At 42.9% G+C, this 21,075-nt stretch overlaps 3 protein-coding genes across 3 annotated transcripts; 2 read left to right on the top strand and 1 right to left on the bottom strand.

Moving 5' to 3' along the window:
* Positions 1-8,207: 8,207 nt before the first annotated feature.
* Positions 8,208-11,563, bottom strand: snai1a (snail family zinc finger 1a). The gene is made up of 3 exons (XM_075462021.1): positions 11,279-11,563; positions 10,298-10,810; positions 8,208-9,664 (listed from the first exon to the last, which is right to left on the bottom strand). Exons 1-3 carry the CDS (start codon positions 11,352-11,354, stop codon positions 9,480-9,482), a joined length of 774 nt encoding a protein of 257 aa, XP_075318136.1. The 5' UTR covers positions 11,355-11,563; the 3' UTR covers positions 8,208-9,479.
* Positions 11,564-14,060: 2,497 nt separating this feature from the next.
* tp53inp2a (tumor protein p53 inducible nuclear protein 2a) lies at positions 14,061-16,119 on the top strand. Its single transcript, XM_075462020.1, has 4 exons — positions 14,061-14,193; positions 14,871-15,051; positions 15,174-15,273; positions 15,446-16,119. The coding sequence occupies exons 2-4, from the start codon at positions 14,943-14,945 to the stop codon at positions 15,693-15,695; spliced, it is 459 nt and encodes a 152-aa protein (XP_075318135.1). The 5' UTR covers positions 14,061-14,193; positions 14,871-14,942; the 3' UTR covers positions 15,696-16,119.
* A 188-nt stretch (positions 16,120-16,307) lies between these two features.
* On the top strand, positions 16,308-19,959 carry LOC142376563 (glutathione hydrolase 7-like). Its single transcript, XM_075459969.1, has 15 exons — positions 16,308-16,434; positions 16,669-16,859; positions 16,933-17,081; positions 17,163-17,280; positions 17,355-17,422; positions 17,525-17,598; positions 17,707-17,888; positions 17,958-18,045; positions 18,123-18,253; positions 18,394-18,482; positions 18,969-19,121; positions 19,232-19,349; positions 19,481-19,618; positions 19,726-19,819; positions 19,904-19,959. Exons 1-15 carry the CDS (start codon positions 16,308-16,310, stop codon positions 19,957-19,959), a joined length of 1,776 nt encoding a protein of 591 aa, XP_075316084.1.
* Positions 19,960-21,075: the final 1,116 nt, after the last annotated feature.

The raw sequence follows: 21,075 nt of genomic DNA, 5'->3' as shown, positions 1-21,075 counted from the left end.
CATTTGGCTTTTTGTGGAGATATGATTGGATAGTCAAAGATTTTACAGTGCTGTTGAGATCTTGTTTCTGCCTGCCCACTTAAGGAGAATTATTTTCTTGGAGATAATAAGAGCAACCAGTAGGGGTTGTTCACATTTGAGTTGCGGGTCAACTGATGAGATCTAAACATTGTTTCTTATTTTGAATTGGACAAAAAAAAAAAAACCTGAGTACGTGAATATTTGAAAATTTATACGGAATAATATATGTTCTCAGACAGATGCAATCTGTCATTTTTCCTTTGTCTGGTCAATCAGTGCAGGGTTACTTTTTGACCAGCAGGGGTAGCCACGTCTCAATTTACAACCACTAACATCATGGGGTTTGAATCTCTTCACATATGGTCAGTTCAGCCTGAGCGGAAATACAAAAGGAACCTTATGAGGATACTGCACCTTGCAAACAGCTGGTTATCGGTATTCCAAAACAGGAAAACAAAAGCATTTACCAAAATAATACTTTCCAAGGTCACATATATATGTTAGAAAGGTTGCGATGGGCTAATGTAAACTTTGTTACTCTAGACTGGTTGTTCTCCCTGATAGAATAAAACTCAGTTTACCTAAAAGTTATTAGCATGATGTTTCTGTGTGTTTTCTCAGTGACAGGAAGGGGCTATCTCATAGGAAGTGGAAGTAGGAGCGTCCCTCTCTCTCGCTCATACACTCCCACCCTTCACAGCCATCCATTGCCTGCCCATCCTGTAGCTCTGAGCTTTGTTAGCCAGGAACACCCCCGTTTTGCTAGTCCATGGCTGCCTGCTAGTATTTTGGTAATCGTCATCCTTTCTGACCTGCTGGCCCGATCCTGGCGCCAAGAGTCTCCACGCCTCCCCTCCGCCCCCACTAGCAGCCTACCCCCGACCCCACCGATAATTCAGACCAGCTGTTGCAAGGTGCCTTGCCTACTCCCACCCACTACATACTCACACTTGCCTCTACAGCCTTGAGATAGTCTAGGGGAGGAAAAAGAGCCAGGCTATGGGTTTTTTGGGCCTCTCAGTCTTTGCATGGGGTCTCACTGGTGCATAAAATAAATCCAAGTCAATCACAGTCCTGAGTTCTGCTCTGCAACAAATCAGCTCTGTGTCTGGTTTTAATGTTAGCCCACATATTCAATTGGTATTGTCCTTTGGCTCAGACTCAAATGCTGATATTGGTTTTTCACCAGTGGAACTGACCTGAATTTCTTTCACTCCCCCAACTGTTCAGTCTTAATTGATTTGGAATGTGTGTCACTGTGAAACAAGAGTCCAAGACAGAATTGAGTTTTGTAGCGATATGCCTCAGCAGAGCTATCTCTTCATTAGAGTCACATGAAGAGCATGTGCGTCCTCGATGATCAAGTGATACTAAGAGGAGACTGAGAGTTATAGCCAAGGAATGTTCAACAAGACAAACAGGAAAGTAAAAGGCCTCAATTTGCCACAGATAATTTTTGTCCCATGTTGGATTTAAAGTAAAAGAGCATTTTCAGTGCTTCTTCTTTTGTTTAGCTGGGTGTTTTTGGCATTTGGGGGTTCTGTGTAAAGTAAGGTGCCTCTCTGTCTACGGTCTAACCACAGTGGGACTTTGGACTGGGTTGAAGGGGAACCCCAAGCTTTTGATCCTCACTCCTCAACCCCCAGCACTGCTGAGTAACGGCCCACAAGTGAACTGCATATGTGTGTATGTGTGTGAACGAAGTTTGGATTGTTTTTTTTCACTGTGGCGCTGGCGGTGGTGGTGCGGTTGCCTCGTAGAACAGCAGTGGATGGTTGTCAGAAACAGAGGCCCGATAGAGGTGGGCGGGGGGCTGGTACAAAGAGCTGTTCTGGTGGAACTATGGAGGAAAATAGTTCATGCTGCATTGGGATTTCCTGCCTTTGCCCTGGCTAGCCCACCCTCCCCTTCCCTCTTTTGCCTTGACGCCCTTCAGCTGTATAGAAAGTGCTCGGACAATATTTCAGCTTGAGACGAGTGAAGCAGTTAAATTAATGAAAAAGAACTCAGGATTTGCGGGGTGAGAGAGTCATTGTTGATTCAGACTTTTGTAATCAGGCTCCATTTCCTCCCTTAATCTGTCCATCCACAGGCTTTTGTTTAGATAAGTTGTCACACCGACAACAAACCTGAAAAAAAAGGAAATAAAACATCTGATCTCTTATCATCCACAGCTGGAACATATATTGAATGACACTGGCCCCGCGACTGAAAGACAGCAACACTGCTGCTTGTGTGAAATGCAGTAAGGACAGGTGCGTCTCCATTTGGCGGCTCCCAGACATATCGCTTGGGTGTCAAAGAGTAGGTGGATGTGGGATATGAGGGTCCCGGTTTAAAACTACTCTTCCAGGGCTTTGATCTGGAGGTGTCAGCAGCAGAGCAGGGGGGCATGTGTCACTCATTAGCAGTGTGATGAGAGTGTGTTGGCTAGCAGGTTTTGAGGATCTGAGAGAAGAGGATGCTGTGAAAATGGCCGCTCATGGGTTGTTCCTGCTAATAAACCTTGAGGGTGGCGTCAGGGCTTGGGGGTGGGGAGCTAAAAATAAACCCTGGAGGAGAGCAATGCAGCTAACTTTAATAACAGCCTATGATGTGCTGGACATCGTTTCCATTGCTCTTTGTGGTGGACACATTTATGCTGAGCTGATAGCACAGGAAGTTGAATAGACGATCTCATTGAAAAGCTCTGCTGCCAGCAATTCACTGTCTTGGGAGAAAAGGGAAATGGAAACCAGATGTCTGAGATCCACCGTGAATATGTCAAAGCTCTGAGACTATGTCAGTTCCTCCGTATCCTATTGGTGAACAGAAACATTTCTGCGCCGTCATCAGTTATGTCTGTAATACTCTCCCTCTGGACATCTCATACACCCTTGGCTGCAGCTAAGGCTCTGAGCCTTTGGGGAAAAAAAGGCTTCGCTGCTCCAGAAGATGATCGTTTTTCTGTATTCCTTAGGTTTCAGACCTCACCGCATTCCCCAAATTTCAGGGTAACTTCCCATATCCCAGGGCTCAGCCGGGTGGCAAATCTCTCAGCACTCCTTTGTGGATAGATTGCTTTCTCTCGCTTGAGAAAATAACAAGCTATAGAGTAATGACTTAACAAGCATCAGGATAATGGCTTCAACATGTGCAGGACTGTGTGCATGTGTCTCTGTGCGTGCATAGATTTTGGACTGTGCGTGTGTTTCGCTTGCTGGCCTGTGTGTGTCTATTGTTTGGGAATTGGCTGTGCAGAATCAACTGCTTCTCTCTTTGGTTAGTGGAGTTTGAAAGCTGGATCGCTCCAGATCTGGAGGCTCTCGATCTTTGGGGAATCAGGAGCCATTGGTATATCACAATGACAAGACAGCCTGTGGGGTGCCAGTGGGAGGGTCGGGTGTTTTCCATCATAACCAGCTGCTCCTTTGGCTTCCCACACAGACGACAGCCTGTTCACCTATATCTGTCTGTTTTGTATGTGAGGACGGTGGTGAGGCAGGATTGAGGACTGATTAATGACAACATGACAGCTGCTGTGTGTAAACTGTACGTGAGTGTGTGTGAGTATAGGTAGGGATGATTGTTGTTGTTTACTATCTCTAAGAGTGTTTTAACGCTGTACATCTGTTTCCTGGGGGATACTGCCTTAGTTTTAACATTCCTTGATCTCTCTTGGAACAAATGGGAAGCCTTCCACACTCAGCTCCTCAACGGTGACAAACCAAACGCTTTACGTGGGCTTTAAGACCAAACTTGTGAGGTTGTCCATGGGAAATGACAAGCCTACAGACCAAATCATGACTCAATAAGAGATCCTCATGCTGTCGATGATATGCGCAGTACTTTTAACGTGATCCAGCTTGCCCAAACAAATGCCACTCCCTTTCACACACACAGCTTTCAAAGTTTCAACAAATCAAAACATCTAAAAAAGAAAAAGTTCTTTTTTCCCAGCACTCTACCTGATGCTGTTTACACACGGTTACACAGTGACATGTCTTGACAGGCGGACACAAATCTCCATTACCTCTTTCATAACACTATTGTAAGGCCTCAGGCAGCATTTCAACGATGTATTGCACCTTGTCTGGGAAAATATGCTCAGGTGCACTGTGGAAAACAGGTGACAATTCCTCCACTGGCAGGTGTAGAGGATTCTTCTATTAAGCTCCTTTAAGGGTCTATAATTTTGTTTTTGGGAATCTACGAGAATAGATTTACATGCTTTCATGTTTCCATTTTTTTTTCTCATGCTGTACATTTCTGGAATACTGCATTTTAATTTTTGATGAAACACTCCATTATAGCCCGGGTCTATGATCACAGATGCCATCCACCCACTACAGAATGACTGTTTATCGCCAGGCCAAAGTACATGTTGAGGATTAAAAAACAAGCAACTCTGATGTTATATTAATGATCTCTGTTTGTGTGAAATCAGTGTGAATGACACACTGATTTATTTATTTTCTTGTTTTCTGCCTACGCTTTATGTCACACACTCCATGTCATCTCTTTATGATTTTGCTTCTCTCAAAAAAGTCCTAGGTCAACTTTCTTCTTGTTCATCAGCTCTTAGCAGAACTACTGTGAGTTTGAGGTCAATGTAGCTTTTATAGTGGTAATATGGCCACTCTGTTGTGTGATGTGACCAGCAAATAGATATAAATAGTTTATTATAAATTATCAAGTAATAACAATGTAACAATTCAGTTAGCAAAACCGACTAATTGTTTCTACAAATAAAACATAACTTTTGATAATGTGATACATTTTTTACTCTTTCATTTATTCTTATCTTATTGGTCAAAATAATGGACGGTGATGCAGCCATTCTTTTTTTTTTTTTAAACGTGTGCCAAACTAACCAATAGGCAGGCACAATTGAAAAGTTTTTCATGTTTTTTTTCAACTGGAAAAAAAACTGGCTATGTAAAAGGGTTTTCAGTAATTCAGGGACAGTGTGTGAGCAGAGAAACTAAGATGATGAACATTGTAAACATCATACTTTCAGCATGCTAGCATTTTTACTCCATGCAAGGCAACATGCTGATATCAGCATTTAGTTTAAATTTCTAAGCACAGCTAAACTTAATAATGAGCACTCTCTATTGTTTAGCGAACTGAATTTGTTACCCTCATTTTTGATTTCAAGTCAAACCAAAGTTATGGCTGCTTGTGTGTCCAGCATACATAGCACTCATCATCTTGCTGAGATGCCACACAAGAATTTGGGAGTAGTGACAGTTAAAAAAGCTGGGTCAGGCTACTCTCTGAGAATCTCTTGTTTCCTGTCCCATGGCAGAAGTCATTTTTATTTTCTCCCCCCATCTCCTCTCCAATACCATCGTCCTCAGTGTGAGGCAATGCCCAGAAGGACACACAGGAAAAGCAGAGAGCTCAGCCCCCCCCTCCTTCTCCCCACTTTTTCTCTATGCTTCTCACTGGCATCGAGTCCACAGCAACACATGTCTCTGATCAAGTCCAGCCTGCGTCATCAGTTAGTAAACTCCAGGCTCCAGGAAAACCAACAGAGAGTACATTCATAGCCGGCGACCCTGTGACTGAGTGTGTGATTCATTACTCTTTAATATGCACCCTTACCCCCATCCCCTAACCCACCCAACCACTTCTCCAATCCAGCCTTTGGGCAACTCCACAGCCTGATCAAATCCATCATTAAGCATACTTGCGGTGTTACCACTGTTGGCCTTATTTACCAGATTCAAGGTTTGTGTTTCTGGCCTGTTTGCAGCACAGCACAGAAGAATTAGCTCTGCATTCTGACATTTACATCAGTGCTTCAAACTTTACTGTTTCAAGAGTGAGACAGCAAGCCCCAAGAATATCTTCCTGGGAGAAAAACTCCCACTACACTCAGTCAGGGAAAAATATTAACCCAAAACATGCGAGCAAGGCTTTCAACGCTGAGAGGTGTTAATCTTGGTGGAGGTGGTCACGGGAGTAATAAATGAAGTGAGAGGTGTTTCCGGAGTAAACCCACCAAAAGCGTGAGGATGACTTTTTTCCACACAGATACCATTGCTAAAGTTATATTTTACACTTGTCCGTGGTCAGCTTACAGTCAGAGGCTGTTACATGTTAGCAAAATGAGCAGTGGCCATCAGGTGATAATCACAAGCATGACAGGCAGCTAATATATATGAAGCATCAATGTTATGGCTCACTCTGAGCATGCAACTGAACCACAGTCTGGAGTTAAAGTGGGTGTCTGAAGGCCTTTCCTGGGAGAGTTCTCTGCAGGTCTTGTGTGTCATGAGTGCAGGATGAGTTCTGTTTATGAGATGCTGACAGATCCTTCCTGTCTCACAGACTGTGAGCCCTGACTGCTGCTGCACCGAAGGCCACTTTCTAGTTCCCGGCCACCCAGCTCCACCCTGAAAGCTTGGCTGAAAGAGCATCCATGGTGGGACAGCTGAATCAGGGGGGATGGGGCATGCCGCTGGTCGTGGCAAAGTACAGCGGGAGAAGGAGCACTTCATCTCTGCAGCTCCTCAACCCAGGCCTGCGTTTTTTGGGTAAAGTAGGCCAATGTAAACTCCTACTTCCTGTCAGCCTTGTCTCAGAGGGGGAGAGATGATCCTCCTGTGAAGAGGGAAAGGGCTGCTGTTCTGAAGGGACCATTTCCACTTACTACACACACACACACACACACACACACACACACACACACACACACACACTCATAAATAGAAATACAGCCGTTGAGGCAGGCAGAGTGAGTGGGAGAGAGCAAGCGAGTGAGCGAGGAATACACAAACACAGTGGGGTTCAGGAATGTTAAACACATGCTTTATGGCATAAATAGCAGCCACTTTTGGTAAATTACAGTGAGTGCTCTGGCACTGTAAAGCACACAGCAGGAAAACGCTCTCAGATTTCAGATCCAAGCCCTCTGCTCTCCCTAAGGAACAAGAAAGGGAGCATGTTGTGTTTTCCGTTCCATATTGGAAGGCAGAAAAGGTACAATTCTTTGCTGTGTCACATCACATTTCGACACTGAAATACATGAAATCATACAGGCCAATTGAGGCTGTACAACTTCCGAGGAAACACTGTCCATGTTGGGTTAGAGTTGGTTCAGGAAAAATTCTACAGATTGCAGCTCATCTTGACCACCTACAGAAATCATAGAAATTAGAAGAAAGAGATGCCAATTCAAAATGAAAATTCTCCAACATGTAACTTGAGAGCACCATTTAGATGCTGATGCATTATTGTAGATGTATTTTCCAACAGAGCTAACATCCTCATCTCAGAACATTACAACGAACATCATCAAAATAGTCCCAGGCTTACCTGCAACAGCAGAGCTTGGAATAGTCCTTTAGCCCAATAGCATCTTGGGTAAAATAGATGAGAACTTATGGCCAAAGGGAAACCCAATCAAGGGATCTCACATAAGTTCAATGTTGGGTCTGGTTTGTATTTAGGTGCAGATGTTTTAAAATCTGAGAAATCTCATTTGAAACAGAAGGTGAGAGGTGAGCCACTACATGCTGCAGAAGCTGTCCTGCCTGGTAGCTGTGAGCACATTTCCCTGACTCAAGAGAAAACCAGGAATTGTGCTGTGGAAAAGCTTACCTCACTCTGCACTGAACCTGAGCCCACGCACATTGACTAACTGACTGACTGACTGGCTGACGAGCAATCTGACTGGTAACCTGACTTCCTGACAGAGCAGAGGAGCCATGGGATCCAGTCTGGGTAGACTCTGACTCACTGTCTAGGGAGAGGAGAGTCTTGTGCTCCTCTCAATGAAGGAGGGGGGGTTATAAACAATGCAATCACTGATATATATATATATATAAGTAGAATTCCACCTTAAAAATCAATTCAAGAGGTTCAGGGGAACACATAAATTCATGGCTGACAGAATACTTTCCCTCGGGGTTTCACTTGACTGATTTGCATATCCGTCAGTGTTTGCGCAGTGAGAAGTAGATGACAGGTGGAAACTGGAAGCAGGTGCATTGAGTTGTTCACCTGCACATCTGCAATTCAGTTTCAACACAATGGCCACTTTATTTCCCATATACAATGCTGAACTGAAATTTCCAAGTTAATGATCAAACAGACCCTTATGAACCAACATCTCAACCGCACTCGTTTCCATGTCAAACCAAAGCCGAGATCTAACTGCCGTGCAGCTTTCCAAGTGCTAAAGTAAACAACAGAGGTAGATTTAATAAACATAAATTACTTTATTGAATGAAAAGGTTTCAGTTACGACACATACAGGGAATAAAAGTGAACACACAAGCATGGTACAAAAAAAAAAGAGAAATAACACATCATCTGCACATTGCACTAGAAAACAGCCATAAAATATTTAGGAAAGGTAAAAGTTCATCTTTGTACTGTCCATTCAAAAGGCTTTCATCACGTTAGGCAACCATGTTTCCATGGTGTAAACAGTAAAAAAAAAAGTCTTTGGTCCCAGCCTTTTGACATTTCAAAACTGCATAGAACTCATTTCTGCTAATACTGCAATCAGATTTTAAGCCATGGCTAATAAATGAGGTAAAAAAAAGGCACATTTTGGTTGTAGAAGTAATACAATTTAGAGGAACATTCATTTAAGTTATATGGCTTTGGCTGGTGAATTTAACACTGTGGTAACCTTGAGTGCATGGCTTTCATTTTCATCCACATTTCATCTTCTTTGGGATAATAGCACAACAGCTTTTCCTATCTCTGAACTTCATCAGATTAAAGGGACGATCCGGGTGTAGTCAAAACAGAGGCTTAAAATGATCCCCACTGGTGAAAAAAAAAAAAGAAAAAAACTTTAACTGGTGCCATTCTTCTGCGGTGACATGCTTCCTCTTTTTTCTTAAGCAAACCAAGGGCAGTGGAAGTCACCTGCTATCAACCAGCGAAGGTCACGGCTGTGGCACCTGTTAGCACCTCGTCTATCTACACCACAGTACCAGGGACAGCTGTGTGTGCATTTGATTTTGTGTGTGCGAGTGTGTGTTCTGTGACACGCCAAGAGCTTTATCCCACCCACGCACCCCTACCTCTGAGCAGCTGTGTCTAGGCCGTGATCCTGAGCTGGCCAGCACCAGGATAGAGACAGGAAAAGACACCTCTTACCCCAATGAGTTCACGGCGTATTTGTTGTTTGGAATGGGCACAATAGCAACAAAGGGACTGATAGCAAGTGAGTTTTGGTATTGTTCAGTTCAGATTTGGTCCAGCCTCAAGACCTCAGTCAAAATTGTAAGAAAAAATAAAATCTGCTTCTCAGCTCTCTTATAATAAAACAGAGAAGATGAGAGGCTTGTAAAGTCAGATCCATAAAGGAGGTTTGATTTCCTCTTGGTCTCTTAGATTAGACCATTTCATGCTTTCTGTGGCCTTGCAGGTCCTTTACCGATAAGCAGGGCTTGTGTGGACCTCCTCGCCGAAGCCGTAAGTCCTCTGCTCTGAGCTCTTTGTCCCTTGTCTCACACTGAGGTGGAGCAGCACCCCGAGGAGCTGTGTTTCTGCAGCAGTGACATGCGGCTGAAGGTGCGAGAGCAGACGCCACATTGGTACTTCTTCACCTCGGCATGTGTCTGCAGATGAGCCCGCAGGTTGGAGCGGTCAGCGAAGGCCCGGTTGCAGTGGGGGCACGAAAACGGGCGCTCACCTGGACAGAGAAGGATGTAAAAAATCTCATTTGACTTCACAGGAACCCCCATTTAATGTGTTTACAATGGTCATACTCATACAGTTACAGGCTTCTGAGTTCACAGGAACTTTCCATTAACACCTGACACACACACACATTGTAAAGATAATGAAAAATCACATGGTTGGCTGGTGGGGTCAAAGCTTGACTAAATTAGCATGATTCAATCAGAGCCAAATGAGATTAGCACGCTAACAAGTTGCTGCAGGTACTAAGTGCTCAGTGATAGTAGTGAGCCTTCAGGCATTCTTTAAGCCTTTTGTCCCTCCTCTGTCCCTATTCTGCTGTCTTCCCTAGCAGCCGTGATAAGATAATTAGTCGACGAGTCATTGTTGCTGGGACATTAAACACAATGAGTGATCAATGAGTACTGAGTTGACAAAGGGCTTCCCTGTGTGATAATGTCTGCCGATCAAGTGTCGACTTCATCAGTCTGATTATCATGGCAAAACGATGATGCACTAACCCTCTGACTTGCAACAACATCAATTCAAGAGAAGCTCAACAATTTGGCATCAAGTCATTCACTAATTACAACATTCATCTCTTTACTTTGTAAAGTTTTGCAGTATCTTATAACACTCCTCTTACCTGTGTGTGTGCGGATGTGGCCGCGCAGCAGCCACGGCCTGGAGAAAGCCTTTCCACAGGTGGTGCAAACACAGGGCAGGGTGTGTGAGCGGATGTGCATCTTTAGAGCCCCCAAGCTGGTGTACTCTTTGGGACAGTGTTTGCACAGGAAAGCTGGCCTGGCTGCTGTGGTGGGGGTCTCCCTTTCCTCTTCCTCCTCTGGGGGACTGATGTGAGCCATTACGCCAGTGCATTTCATCCGTTGTCGAGGGGCATACGTGTGCGCAGGTTCAGGGCTAGGGGGGTCAGAGGTGCGCCCTTCATCTTCCTCTCCACTGCTGCTAGCACTGCTGCTGAGGCTGCATGGGGAGCTGAGGTCCAGGGGAACTGATGTGGCAGAGGGCTCTGACTGTGAGGTGGGCAGGTAGAGTGCAGGAAGGACACTCAGGTCCCACAACAGACCTGTGGTGAAGCAGGTGGCAGTGCTGTCTGCTGTCGAGAGCTCGGCAAGAGAAAACCTCTCCAGGGACGCGTCTGAGAGGGGATGGAGAGATGTTTTAAGACATACAGCCAGCATCAAAAAGTGCATGAAATATATCAAACAAAATGACAGAATAAATCAGAACAATCTGAAGACGTGAAATGCACTTTAGATATGTTCACCACTTGTACACATACTGTTCTGTCCTCATCTGTTCTGTCATTTCTTAAATTTTCTCAGCTTTGACTGAGCATTAAATAAGAGCCATATGGGAAAATTCCATGGGCCGTTTCCTCCCACGTATTCACAAGGGCTTGTAACATGAATGGAGCACTGTGTGCGTGCAGAGAGGGGGGAAAGTGCATCTAACGGGCCTCGACTTGATCGGGGAGTAGCCTGATTTACAAAATGTTGCTTGGCTTGATTTAGTATAAAATAGGAGGTTTTCTGTCAATACTGCGACCCTTACGTAAGACTTGCTGTCATAATAAATTCAAGGAATAAACAACTTTGCGACTCACCATTCTGACATTCCAGTTCACTGTAGTTTGGTTTTTGTTTAGCGAAGTACTTTTTGACCAAAAAAGATCGAGGCATTGTCCTTTTGTGTCTAAACTATCTGTGCGTAAAAGTAACCTGTGGTCACGACGCACAGTTTCTACAAGGTGAAAAGGCTGATTTTTTTCGTAGTCCACGAGTCCTTGTCAGAGACGGAGAAATATCCTCCTGCGATCCACAAGCTTGGGTGGACTTCAGCAACCAAGTGATATGTGCAGCTTCGATGCAGAATGACTAAATGCTGGCCTCTGTTCTGAAATAGTCTGACACAGGCAGTTAGGGGTGTGCTCGCCCTGGGGGCCCTCCCCACTTCGCATATCGGTGCTCAAGTGTTTAGGAAGAAGCCTTCATGCTCACACAACTTCCAGCAAACAGAAAACATGAGCTTCCCAACGTTAACACGCAGGAATCCAGCGGTACCGAAGAAAAGAGGTGACGAAACTGCAACTCATAGCGTTATGGGAATGAAAGTGTGAGCCACTGTGGAACTGTGTGATCCATACACGCGGGTACCTGACAACATTTTCCACCTGTAAAGCCCTGATTAATTCTGGTATATAAGATAGGGATAGATATAACTGTATACAGTCTATATATCTATATATATAATAATAACAACAACCTATATAGACTGTACTCATTCTGGCTGTTACTGTTAGATGATTTCTGTGTTGATTGATTAGAGACACGGTGTCGCTTCATTTGATAAAGTTGCAGATTAATATACCAGTGTATCAGTCTTAGGAGCATTGGATAAATTAAGTGGAGTAGTTGCACCATCTGCTGGAAGAAAGTGATGAATGATGTGTTCAGGAAACACTGGGTGGCGCTATGTCGCAGCTGTTCGCAGTAAATGAGAGCAAATTGTCAAGTTGTCACTGAACATTGTCTGTTCTGACAGGTAACTTTGAAGCAATTTTTTATTTTTTTTATTTTTGCAAGATAGAATTTGATGGCTATATTATAAGAAATGTGTATAAGTGTGGGTTAACATAGGAAATGTGTAAAAAAAATCTTATGATTTGGAAAGGATCAAACTGGGGAGAATGTCCCCAGAGGGCTCCGACCAGTTTCAAGAGCGCCTCAGTGAACGGTGAAAAAAATAAAAAATAAATTTCGAAAGGACAAGTTGAATGTCTGTGATGGGCACTGTCTCCCATTCTACTTTTAGAAACTCTTGTAAACTCAAGAAAACCCGCAGTCTGAGAGTCCTCTGTTGGGAAAATATCAAACTATGAGATCTTCAACATATAATGGAACAAGGTCATAACAGCTTTATATGAGGAGATGAATGAATATAAGAAGAAATTTTAATTTTAATTTAACAGGCAGCCATTGAAATAAAGCCAGTTTTGGAGAAATATGCTCTTGCCCTCTAATTCTCATCAGAACCTTTGATGCAGATTTTGGATCAGCTGGAGGGTTTAAAAATAGCTTTTTGGGACAGACCAATAATAAAGCATTTCAGCAGTTGAATCCAGAAGTAACAAATACACAAACTATATTTTCATTGTCGATGTTCCTCATTTAACAATATTATGAAGGGGAATTAGAGAATACAATACTATCACCAAAAAAAGAAACTCATTGAGTGGTTTGAGAGTTTGTATGGATTGCACTGAGTGAACAGGGCTTTGTGGATGAGGGCAAACATGACGTCACTATCGAAAGAAATGCACATAAGGGCAAGGTCATTACTAGCAACAACTTTCCTTAGCACCTGTCTGGGATGATATTCTAATGTTCTAAAGATGGGAAACAAAAGTAGAGATGTTTGGAGATCACTTTCCACACCTTGCCGAGTGTAAAACATGATCAAATCAAACCAAACTTTATTTATAAAGCACTTTTCATACATTAAAATGTAGCAGAAAAGTGCTATACATGTTTAAAAGCAGCCCCCACCCACCCCACCCCAGCACATACATACAAACAGACATATGTGCACACACGCAGAGATGCACACACACATAAAAAAAGAATATATATAAATGAATAAAATAAAATAAATAGTCCACCGAGGACTAATCAGTGTCATATCATGGTGTGGAGCTGCCTCAAGCTCCCCAGAAAATCAGTTTGTCAAATAAATGCAGAAATTGTACGGTTAAGTTAACCGGGTTAACATAACATTTTAGAGCAAAAATGTGTTTAACAGTGGGAGAACACGAAGGTCAAAGGTCTTTCAGCAGGTCAACAACACACACACAAAAAAAAAGCATCCAACAGCACACAAGGATGTTTGAAAGGAAACGGCTGACTTGGTCAACTTTGAGTCCTGATATAAGTGCCACTGAAATCCCCTTTTAATTTGAAAACGGAATACAGAACCGGTCCAGGTAAGAATGTGAAGACTTCAGATCGATAGCGAACCTATCAAACCACTAGGTGGAAACAAATCGTTATCTTTCCTTGGTTTTAGTAGCGCCAAGGAACACAGCACAGAACTGATAAAAAAAAAAAAACGTATGAACGACAGTTGAACTTAACTACACACTAAAAACACACAAGTTCCTAAGTTCATCTCCCACCTCAAACAAACTCGTTGGGATGAAACCAGAGCCTTCTACACCACTCTGGACGAAACGAGCTCAAGTCTAAGTTTTGTGAAATGTGACGGTAGTTCTCTTGACCGCTAAGTTTGATCTTTGATAATACTCAAATCAAGCTGCGGGCTCCGTTTGCGACTTCTGATTGGTGGTTTCCTCTTTGTGGGCGGGGCCAGTACCGACTGGTTCGGTTGAACATTTGAAATACAAAAACAACAATCTTATTGAGAAGGATCGCAGGCCTGTATTGCAAGCTTGTGCGCTGTTTTTGGGGAAAAGGACAGAAACTCCACAATGGTCTTCGAGTCAAACTGAGAAACTAACCGCAGGTAAGGTGTTCATTTATACTGTATTCAGAGACATAAAATAAAAATAACCCCTGTGCATAATAACTATATCATGCTGATTCGCCGTCACTGTAGGTTTGCAAAAGATTTATATTGTTGTAGCCCGTGGTGTGCCCTAATATTACTGTAAACAAAGGAAGAGGCAGTTTGATCGAGAGATTTTAAATAACGCATTTTAAAGAGCAGGCATGTAAACTGAGATCCGTTTGTGACAAATCCTCGTCTCTTTAGATGCAGTTGCTTTTAATCCTATTAATGGCACCCGCATCTATGATGATCACAGATACCAACATTAAAACAGACTCCAGAGAGCACGCCAACGTTATGTGAAACGACTCAGCATTGAGGATTTTCCACTGATAGGGTGTTTGATGAACGAAGCTCCGCCCCCCTCATATTAAGAAACAGATGGACGGAACAATGAAATTCTGGGGGAGTCGGCGTCCTTTTTCAACCTACTGTATTATCAGGGATTTTATTGGACGTCCTAGTCAGCTGACCCAACACTGCTTAAATTTGAAAAAACAATAGGAGGGAAGCCTCTCATGGCATCACCCACCCCCACAATCAGAGAGCCCTTGTTCTGACTGGAAAGTAATGATTGTGCGTTTTATAGGTACAGTGATCTGTAAGCTACTTTTTATCCGTGTCCTCCACAGCTGAAGTTTTATTACAAACACTGGAGCTTCCTGCTGAACTGAAGAAGGGAAGCAGGACAGAAACACACAGTTATGTTCAGAGCGATCACTCATCTTCTTTTTGGGGGAAAGGAGGAGGCACCAGAAGACGCCAAGCCTGGACAAGTGGTAGAGGAAGGATGGCTTGTTGTCACTCACCAAGGTTGAAACATCTAATATTCAGGATATCAGCAACAAAAACAACTTCTATGCAAATATGCAGAGTTATTCATTTATATAGGGAAATATTTGATGGCTTGATGACGTCCAATTGTGTGTTCACAGCGGCGGCTTCAGCTGAAAACCAGGACGCTCAGCTGGCTGATACGCAACAATCCATCTCACCTCTTCATGGAGACGCAACTGCAAACATGGAAAGTGACAGGTGAGGCAGCATAAGGCATCCTTACTGGCAGTGTGTTGCATTTTGACCCCAAGATATTGTATTTATATAAAATTTCATGGACAGAAACATTTTCAAACTTTACATGTAACACACAATTTTATGGATTCTACTATTATAAGTGGCTTAACAATGACTGATTTTCTCTTTCCAGCGTGGAAGATGCAGAGCCCGCCGCTCCTAGCAGCAGCACCGCCACCACTCGAGCCTTGACAGGCTCTTTCTCCCAGCCGGAAGCTCTTACAGAGCTGACACAGTTAACCTGCACCCAGAAGGCGAAGGCCTTGGCGGACCGGCATCATGTGTCCCGCAACGCCATCCAGCGCCAAAACCGTGTGTGCCAGGGAGTCCAGCGGCACTCCTTCCACCTCCAACAGCCAGGACATCGCAGCCTCGGCCACTGAAGTTCTGCTTATACAACCATGAATTAATCAGATGTGATTGCATCATTCACATTTAATCTTATCTTAATGCACAAATGAACACTCAACTCTCTTTTTCGTCATGTTTTGTGAAAATTTCCAATTTTGTGTGAATTATTTTGAAGATGAACACCTAATCTTAACTCACTACAAAAACTTGACAATTGTAATCAGGTAATGGGCATATATATTATTGCTTTAATTTGTACTATATCAAAGTGTTTTCTTTGTACGTGTATGCGTGTGATTTTATACGTGTGGAAGAAAAAGGTGCTGCCTATGCAAAATGCATCCTCAAACATTTTGGGCAAAGTGATGTGCTTTGGGCATTAATGTGCATTTACCCGTATGTGCTTGGCTTAAAACTGTTTTTTTTTATACGTCAATAAAAAGTCCAACTTTGAAAACAGAATGTCCCGATGGCACTGAACTACTCAGTCTGACTGAGGCAAATGTTGACCTCATTGGTTTGAAGGTGATTGCACCTGTGCTCAATTTCTGCTGAAGTAGGAGTGCACTTTGTGGAGGAGGAGTAGTATAAGGAGGGCTGCTGTGTTGTCGAGCCAACTCAGTACTTGTGGGAGTACAGCAAGGATGGATGTTTTTCCTGAAACAAAACTAAACAAGCAGTCAATATTTAGCTACAAGAGTTTTGGTAGTTCGTCCGAGTTGGCTGAGGGCTCATCACCAAATGACTTTACCAATGACTTGACAAAACATGGTGAGAAGATACAGGTGGAAATGCGACCAATGGTGTATAGTCTTGGCTGACTAGATTTTGCAGTTTATCTCTTTGTAAAAAAAAAAACTAAGTAAATTTGCTCATTGTCATAGGAGGAAAAAAGGGATGCTCTTTGAGTTCTGAGGTTTTGAGTGAAAAACTGAGAGATTTGGCTTATCAATCCCTTCAGTTTCCATTTAAATCAAGATTTAAATGTCATTGGTGCTGCCACAGATCTGAACCAGTTGACAGATGTGTCACCTGGTAGCCCAAATATGTTCGACCAAAGCCTGCCCAAACTCAAAGAGAGGGAGGAGCACTGCTGCAGGCAGGGCGTGCCCATACAACTATGTGCCGTATGCATTCTCTTTGCCATTGGAGTGACCATTGCTTTGGTTGTCAGAATTTATCTGGATGCAAGTTTGGTACGTTGTGACGTAAGATCCACGAAGTCTAGTCTCGACTACACCATTCACCCTAACAGCAGCTGCTCTGCAGGTCCTCCCAAAAGGTGTGCTGTCTGATCATGAGCTCTGCACGGCACTCGGTGAAGGAGTTCTCCGAGATCATGGGTCCAGCGTGGACGCAGCAATCGCTGGCGCCCTGTGCCTTGGTGTTGTGCATCCACATGTGTCAGGTGTTGGTGGGTATGTGACTGATGTGCTGTGGACAGGATCTCCATGAACTATACGCCAGGCCTAACCCCTTCATCTGTATCTTATCTGCAGAGGAGGAGTAATGTTGATTCATGACATGCAGAGGAATGAAACTAGGGTGATAAATTTTCAGGGATCTGCACCAAGAACAATTAAAGAGGAAATGCTGCAAAATGCTTCTGAGATTAAGGTAATGGAAGGTCAGGGTGAGGAGCATCGTTGCATGTTTCAGATTTTATTCTTATAGTTATGAATTATTCTCAGGCAGGTCTACTTGTTGGAGTGCCAGGTATGCTTATGGGGTTGCGCCGTGCTCACAGCTTGTATGGAAGGTAAGTGTATAGACCAGCATTTTTTCTTTTTTTTTTTTTTTCTTTTCTTTTCTTTGTTGTATTTGGTATTGTGGTCAAGATCATTGTACAACTTTTCTGTAGTCTGTCATGGGTGGATGTTGTCAGCAGACCTGCAGCTGTAGCCAGGGAAGGATTCAATGTGTCGCACAGTCTTGGTAAATCAAACTACTCCTTTACGTTTTTGTATTTTCGCTTTTACACCTCATGTCAAACAGTTATTTCATCTGAGGCTAATTCTGTGGCTTTTATGTCTTTGTCTAAAGCTAATGCAATATCTAAGATACAAGGTGAACAGTTCCTGGAACGTTTCAGGGACCTGTTTGTCTCAGATGGCCAGGCTCTGAGTCTCGGCACGTACGTAAGAATGCCTGGTCTGGCAGAAGTCCTGGAGGCTGACCTTTTAAATTTCTACCATGGAACCTTATCACAAGAGATGGAGAATGAGGTAATGCAAACAGATTACAATGGTCTGTTTTCATGGTAGGAGATTCTGGTGTACTCTTTCTGTACAAAGGTGCAAGCAAACGGAGGGGTCCTGAGCAGAGAGGACATCGGTAACTATAGTGTAGAGGTACAGCAACCACTTGAAGGCCACTACAAGGGTAAAGACTACATTGAACTACAATATTCACTAAAGAAGCATATTCACATTCTTGATCTGTAATCTGTTTTGTTTTAGAGTTTATAATTAAAGTTCCTCCTCCCCCCTCTGCTGGTGCAGCCCTGATAGCTGCTCTGAACCTTATAGAGGGCTTCCATCTCAGAGACAGCATTGTCACAGAAAATAAAACATCCCACTGGATTGCTGAGGTACTGGGTGGCACATTGTAGATTAAGCAGAATTTTAGATGGCCTTTTTGAATTGGTTGTTCCTTTTTTTTTTTTTTTTTTTTTTTTTTTTTTTTTTTAATTTAAAAAAAAATCTTTTTTGTTTATTTTCCCCCGTGAAGGCTTTGACGGCAGCTTTAGCAATGACCAGTGGACTGGGTGACCCTAAGTACAATTCATCAGTAACTGAGCTTCTTTCTGTCATGCTCAGGTGAAACGCACTGTACTATCATATTTCATTACAGAGCTCACATCTTTCCATTCATTAGTTAGGCCCGCTTTATTCAAGCTGACACTGGGTGAGAGGTAGAATACACCTGACAGATTTCCAGTTTATCAAAGGGCTAATACTCATGCCTGCATGCACACTCTCACTCCTGCCTTCACCCAGTTTAGAATTGCCAGTAAACCTAACCTACATGTGAGGAAGCCAGAGCATCACGCAGGCACAGCAAGACCCTCGCTGGCCAGCATGTTCAATTCAAGACCCGCCCTCTGAGGCGACGGGGCTTACAATTTCACAACTATGCCACCCTCATTGTTGATTATACACCATTTTATTTGTTAAAATGATTAGTTTGCTCCTAAAATTTCAAAGATAAAATCCAGTGCATGTCTCCAACCGGCCCCCAGAAATTAAATGCTAATCTGTACCTTCTAGTTTCTTCCCTCAGCTTACTCTCTGCTCTTGCTACAGCAAAAATCTGACGGAAGTGCTCCATCAGAGGATGAATTACTCCCAAAATTCTCCAACTGAATACAGCTCTACTATCCAACTTCTCCCGAAAGAGCTGCTGACTGGACAAGTCGTAGTCATGGGGCCAGATGACCTCATGGTGTCTGTTGCAAGGTGCTGATGTTTCTACAGTTTGCTGTTGATCACGTCAGCAGGATATGTGCGGTATGTGCTGCCGAGCAATGTGACTTTTTTTTTTTTTCTTATCTGCTGTTATGTTGCAGTTCGTTAAGCAGGCCATTTGGGAGCGGGATTGTGACCAAGTCAGGTGTCATTCTCAACAGCCTCGTTCTTGACTTCCTCTGGCCAAATAAAACCAGAGGGCAACCTCAAACTTACCAGGTGCAACATCCCTGCAGATCTTGACCAATAATCAGTCGCACAGAAATTATGGTTTTTAGAGTTTCTTTTTTAAAAATATATATATATATATATATATATATTTTTTTATCTGCTCACCATTTGCTCTGCAGACAAATGGAGTCGAGCCAGGAAAGAGGCCCCTGACTTTTCTCATGCCCGCTGTGATGCTGCCAGCCTGGCACAAATGTGGGACCTACATGGCACTGAGCAGTTCAGGTGGACAAAACCGTTTGAGTGCAATCACCCAGGTTTGATATCTCCACACCATGAAAAGATTTGTATTCAGACTCCAGAAGAAGGTTAGACTATGTTATATAAAAAAAAAAAAACTTTTAACATTAAAACTTTGTTTTAGTTGCTTGTTGGTGTGATGTTCCAAAATAAAGAGAAGAATGACAGCCTCTCTTTGAGATTCCCTCAACTTGAAACAAACCAGCTACTTGTTGACAGTAAGTAAGACATCATGTTTGGTGGCAGACCTTTGCCTCTAAGACATTGGTAATTTCATGTCCTTTCCCAATTCTCTCCATCAGCTAAATTACCAGACGAGAGTGTGTCGTTTTTGCAAGCCAAAGGCCACAGAAGTTAATTGAAGAAAAACTTCTGTTTTGTGGATCCAGAGGAATAAAGCTATTATTGAGCCCACAGAAGTACCTCATTTGTATCGTACTTATTTGAAGGATTATTATTATTTTGTCATGTTCTATTTCAAATGGACCTTCTTGGGGCTCGGAGCTGTTGCTGAGCTCTCTGATTGCTGTCCTGTGATGCCCTTCTGGTACTGTGGTCACCAGCCAGCAGTTTAACTTTCCTAAGTTAAGTTTAACTAAGCGAGAGCAAAAATGCTTTCACGTGGTTTGAATTTATGAAATAACTCTTAATAAATATAGTTTGATGAAAGGCGTATTGCTTTTACATGTGTGCATGTTGCAGAAAATGAGGGCTGTTATGCAAAGCTGATGTTCAGTCAAGATACTGTCACACATGCATGCGGACTGCGTCACAGGGATGTCGCGTGGTTCATGTGGACAACATGTCACTCAGAGCTGTACTCGGGCACTGGTTACTGTAAACATTTTGCTCGCTGACTGACACTGTTGTTTTCTTGCAGCTAGACCAATGATTAATGTAGCGGCCCACTTGGATTGTTCACACAAAATGCTCAGAGCTTCGACTGGTGCAACTTTATTTCTCTCCTCCTTTCACCACTGACATTTTGACACCGTGAAAACTATAAAATGGACACAAAAAATACAAATGCCATAGTACCATTTTTCACAGATAATGCATAGAACCATGTTTACATTTTAAACTTAAATGAATCATTTGTATTAAACGTAAGTAATGAATTTTACATGAAATTAACATTTTATGAGTTACAGCTCTAACTGAAAATAATATAATAATGACAATTTCCCTTTGTCTTAAATTAAATAAATCACTCATTAAATAAATACACCATTTGTCTCCTCCTACCTCCTTCTGCTTCCAAGGGCGCTAAGTTTGAGCTCTGCCTGCTAGCAGCCTATCTTCCACATCTCTGTGACAGTCTTTGCATGTGACATACAAATGACACAAAACACGGAGCGAACCACAATAAAATACCTTTCACAAGTTTCAACAGAATATGAAAAGTAATTCATTTGTTCTTGTGTTTTTACCAAATCTGGAGCAACGTGCACATGTCCTTATGAGACGGGAGCAG

The sequence above is a fragment of the Odontesthes bonariensis genome, chromosome 3, assembly GCF_027942865.1.
Source record: "Odontesthes bonariensis isolate fOdoBon6 chromosome 3, fOdoBon6.hap1, whole genome shotgun sequence".
NCBI lineage: Eukaryota > Metazoa > Chordata > Actinopteri > Atheriniformes > Atherinopsidae > Odontesthes > Odontesthes bonariensis.
The sequence above is the reverse complement of the archived record's forward strand: the minus strand, read 5'-3'. Positions and strand labels throughout refer to the sequence as shown.

Bases quoted from the DNA above. Each gene is read 5' to 3' on its own strand.
- snai1a (XM_075462021.1), bottom strand. From the start codon at position 11,354: ATGCCTCGATCTTTTTTGGTCAAAAAGTACTTCGCTAAACAAAAACCA. The intron at 10,811-11,278 runs GTGAGTCGCAAA...ATCCCCTCTCAG, and splicing joins TGAACTGGAATGTCAGAATG to ACGCGTCCCTGGAGAGGTTT. The intron at 9,665-10,297 runs GTAAGAGGAGTG...TTCTCTGTCCAG, and splicing joins CCACATCCGCACACACACAG to GTGAGCGCCCGTTTTCGTGC.
- tp53inp2a (XM_075462020.1), top strand. From the start codon at position 14,943: ATGTTCAGAGCGATCACTCATCTTCTTTTTGGGGGAAAGGAGGAGGCA. The intron at 15,052-15,173 runs GTTGAAACATCT...GTGTGTTCACAG, and splicing joins GCTTGTTGTCACTCACCAAG to CGGCGGCTTCAGCTGAAAAC. The intron at 15,274-15,445 runs GTGAGGCAGCAT...TTCTCTTTCCAG, and splicing joins GCAAACATGGAAAGTGACAG to CGTGGAAGATGCAGAGCCCG.
- LOC142376563 (XM_075459969.1), top strand. From the start codon at position 16,308: ATGGATGTTTTTCCTGAAACAAAACTAAACAAGCAGTCAATATTTAGC. The intron at 16,435-16,668 runs GTGAGAAGATAC...GTGCTGCCACAG, and splicing joins CAATGACTTGACAAAACATG to ATCTGAACCAGTTGACAGAT. The intron at 18,483-18,968 runs GTGAAACGCACT...CTCTTGCTACAG, and splicing joins CTTCTTTCTGTCATGCTCAG to CAAAAATCTGACGGAAGTGC.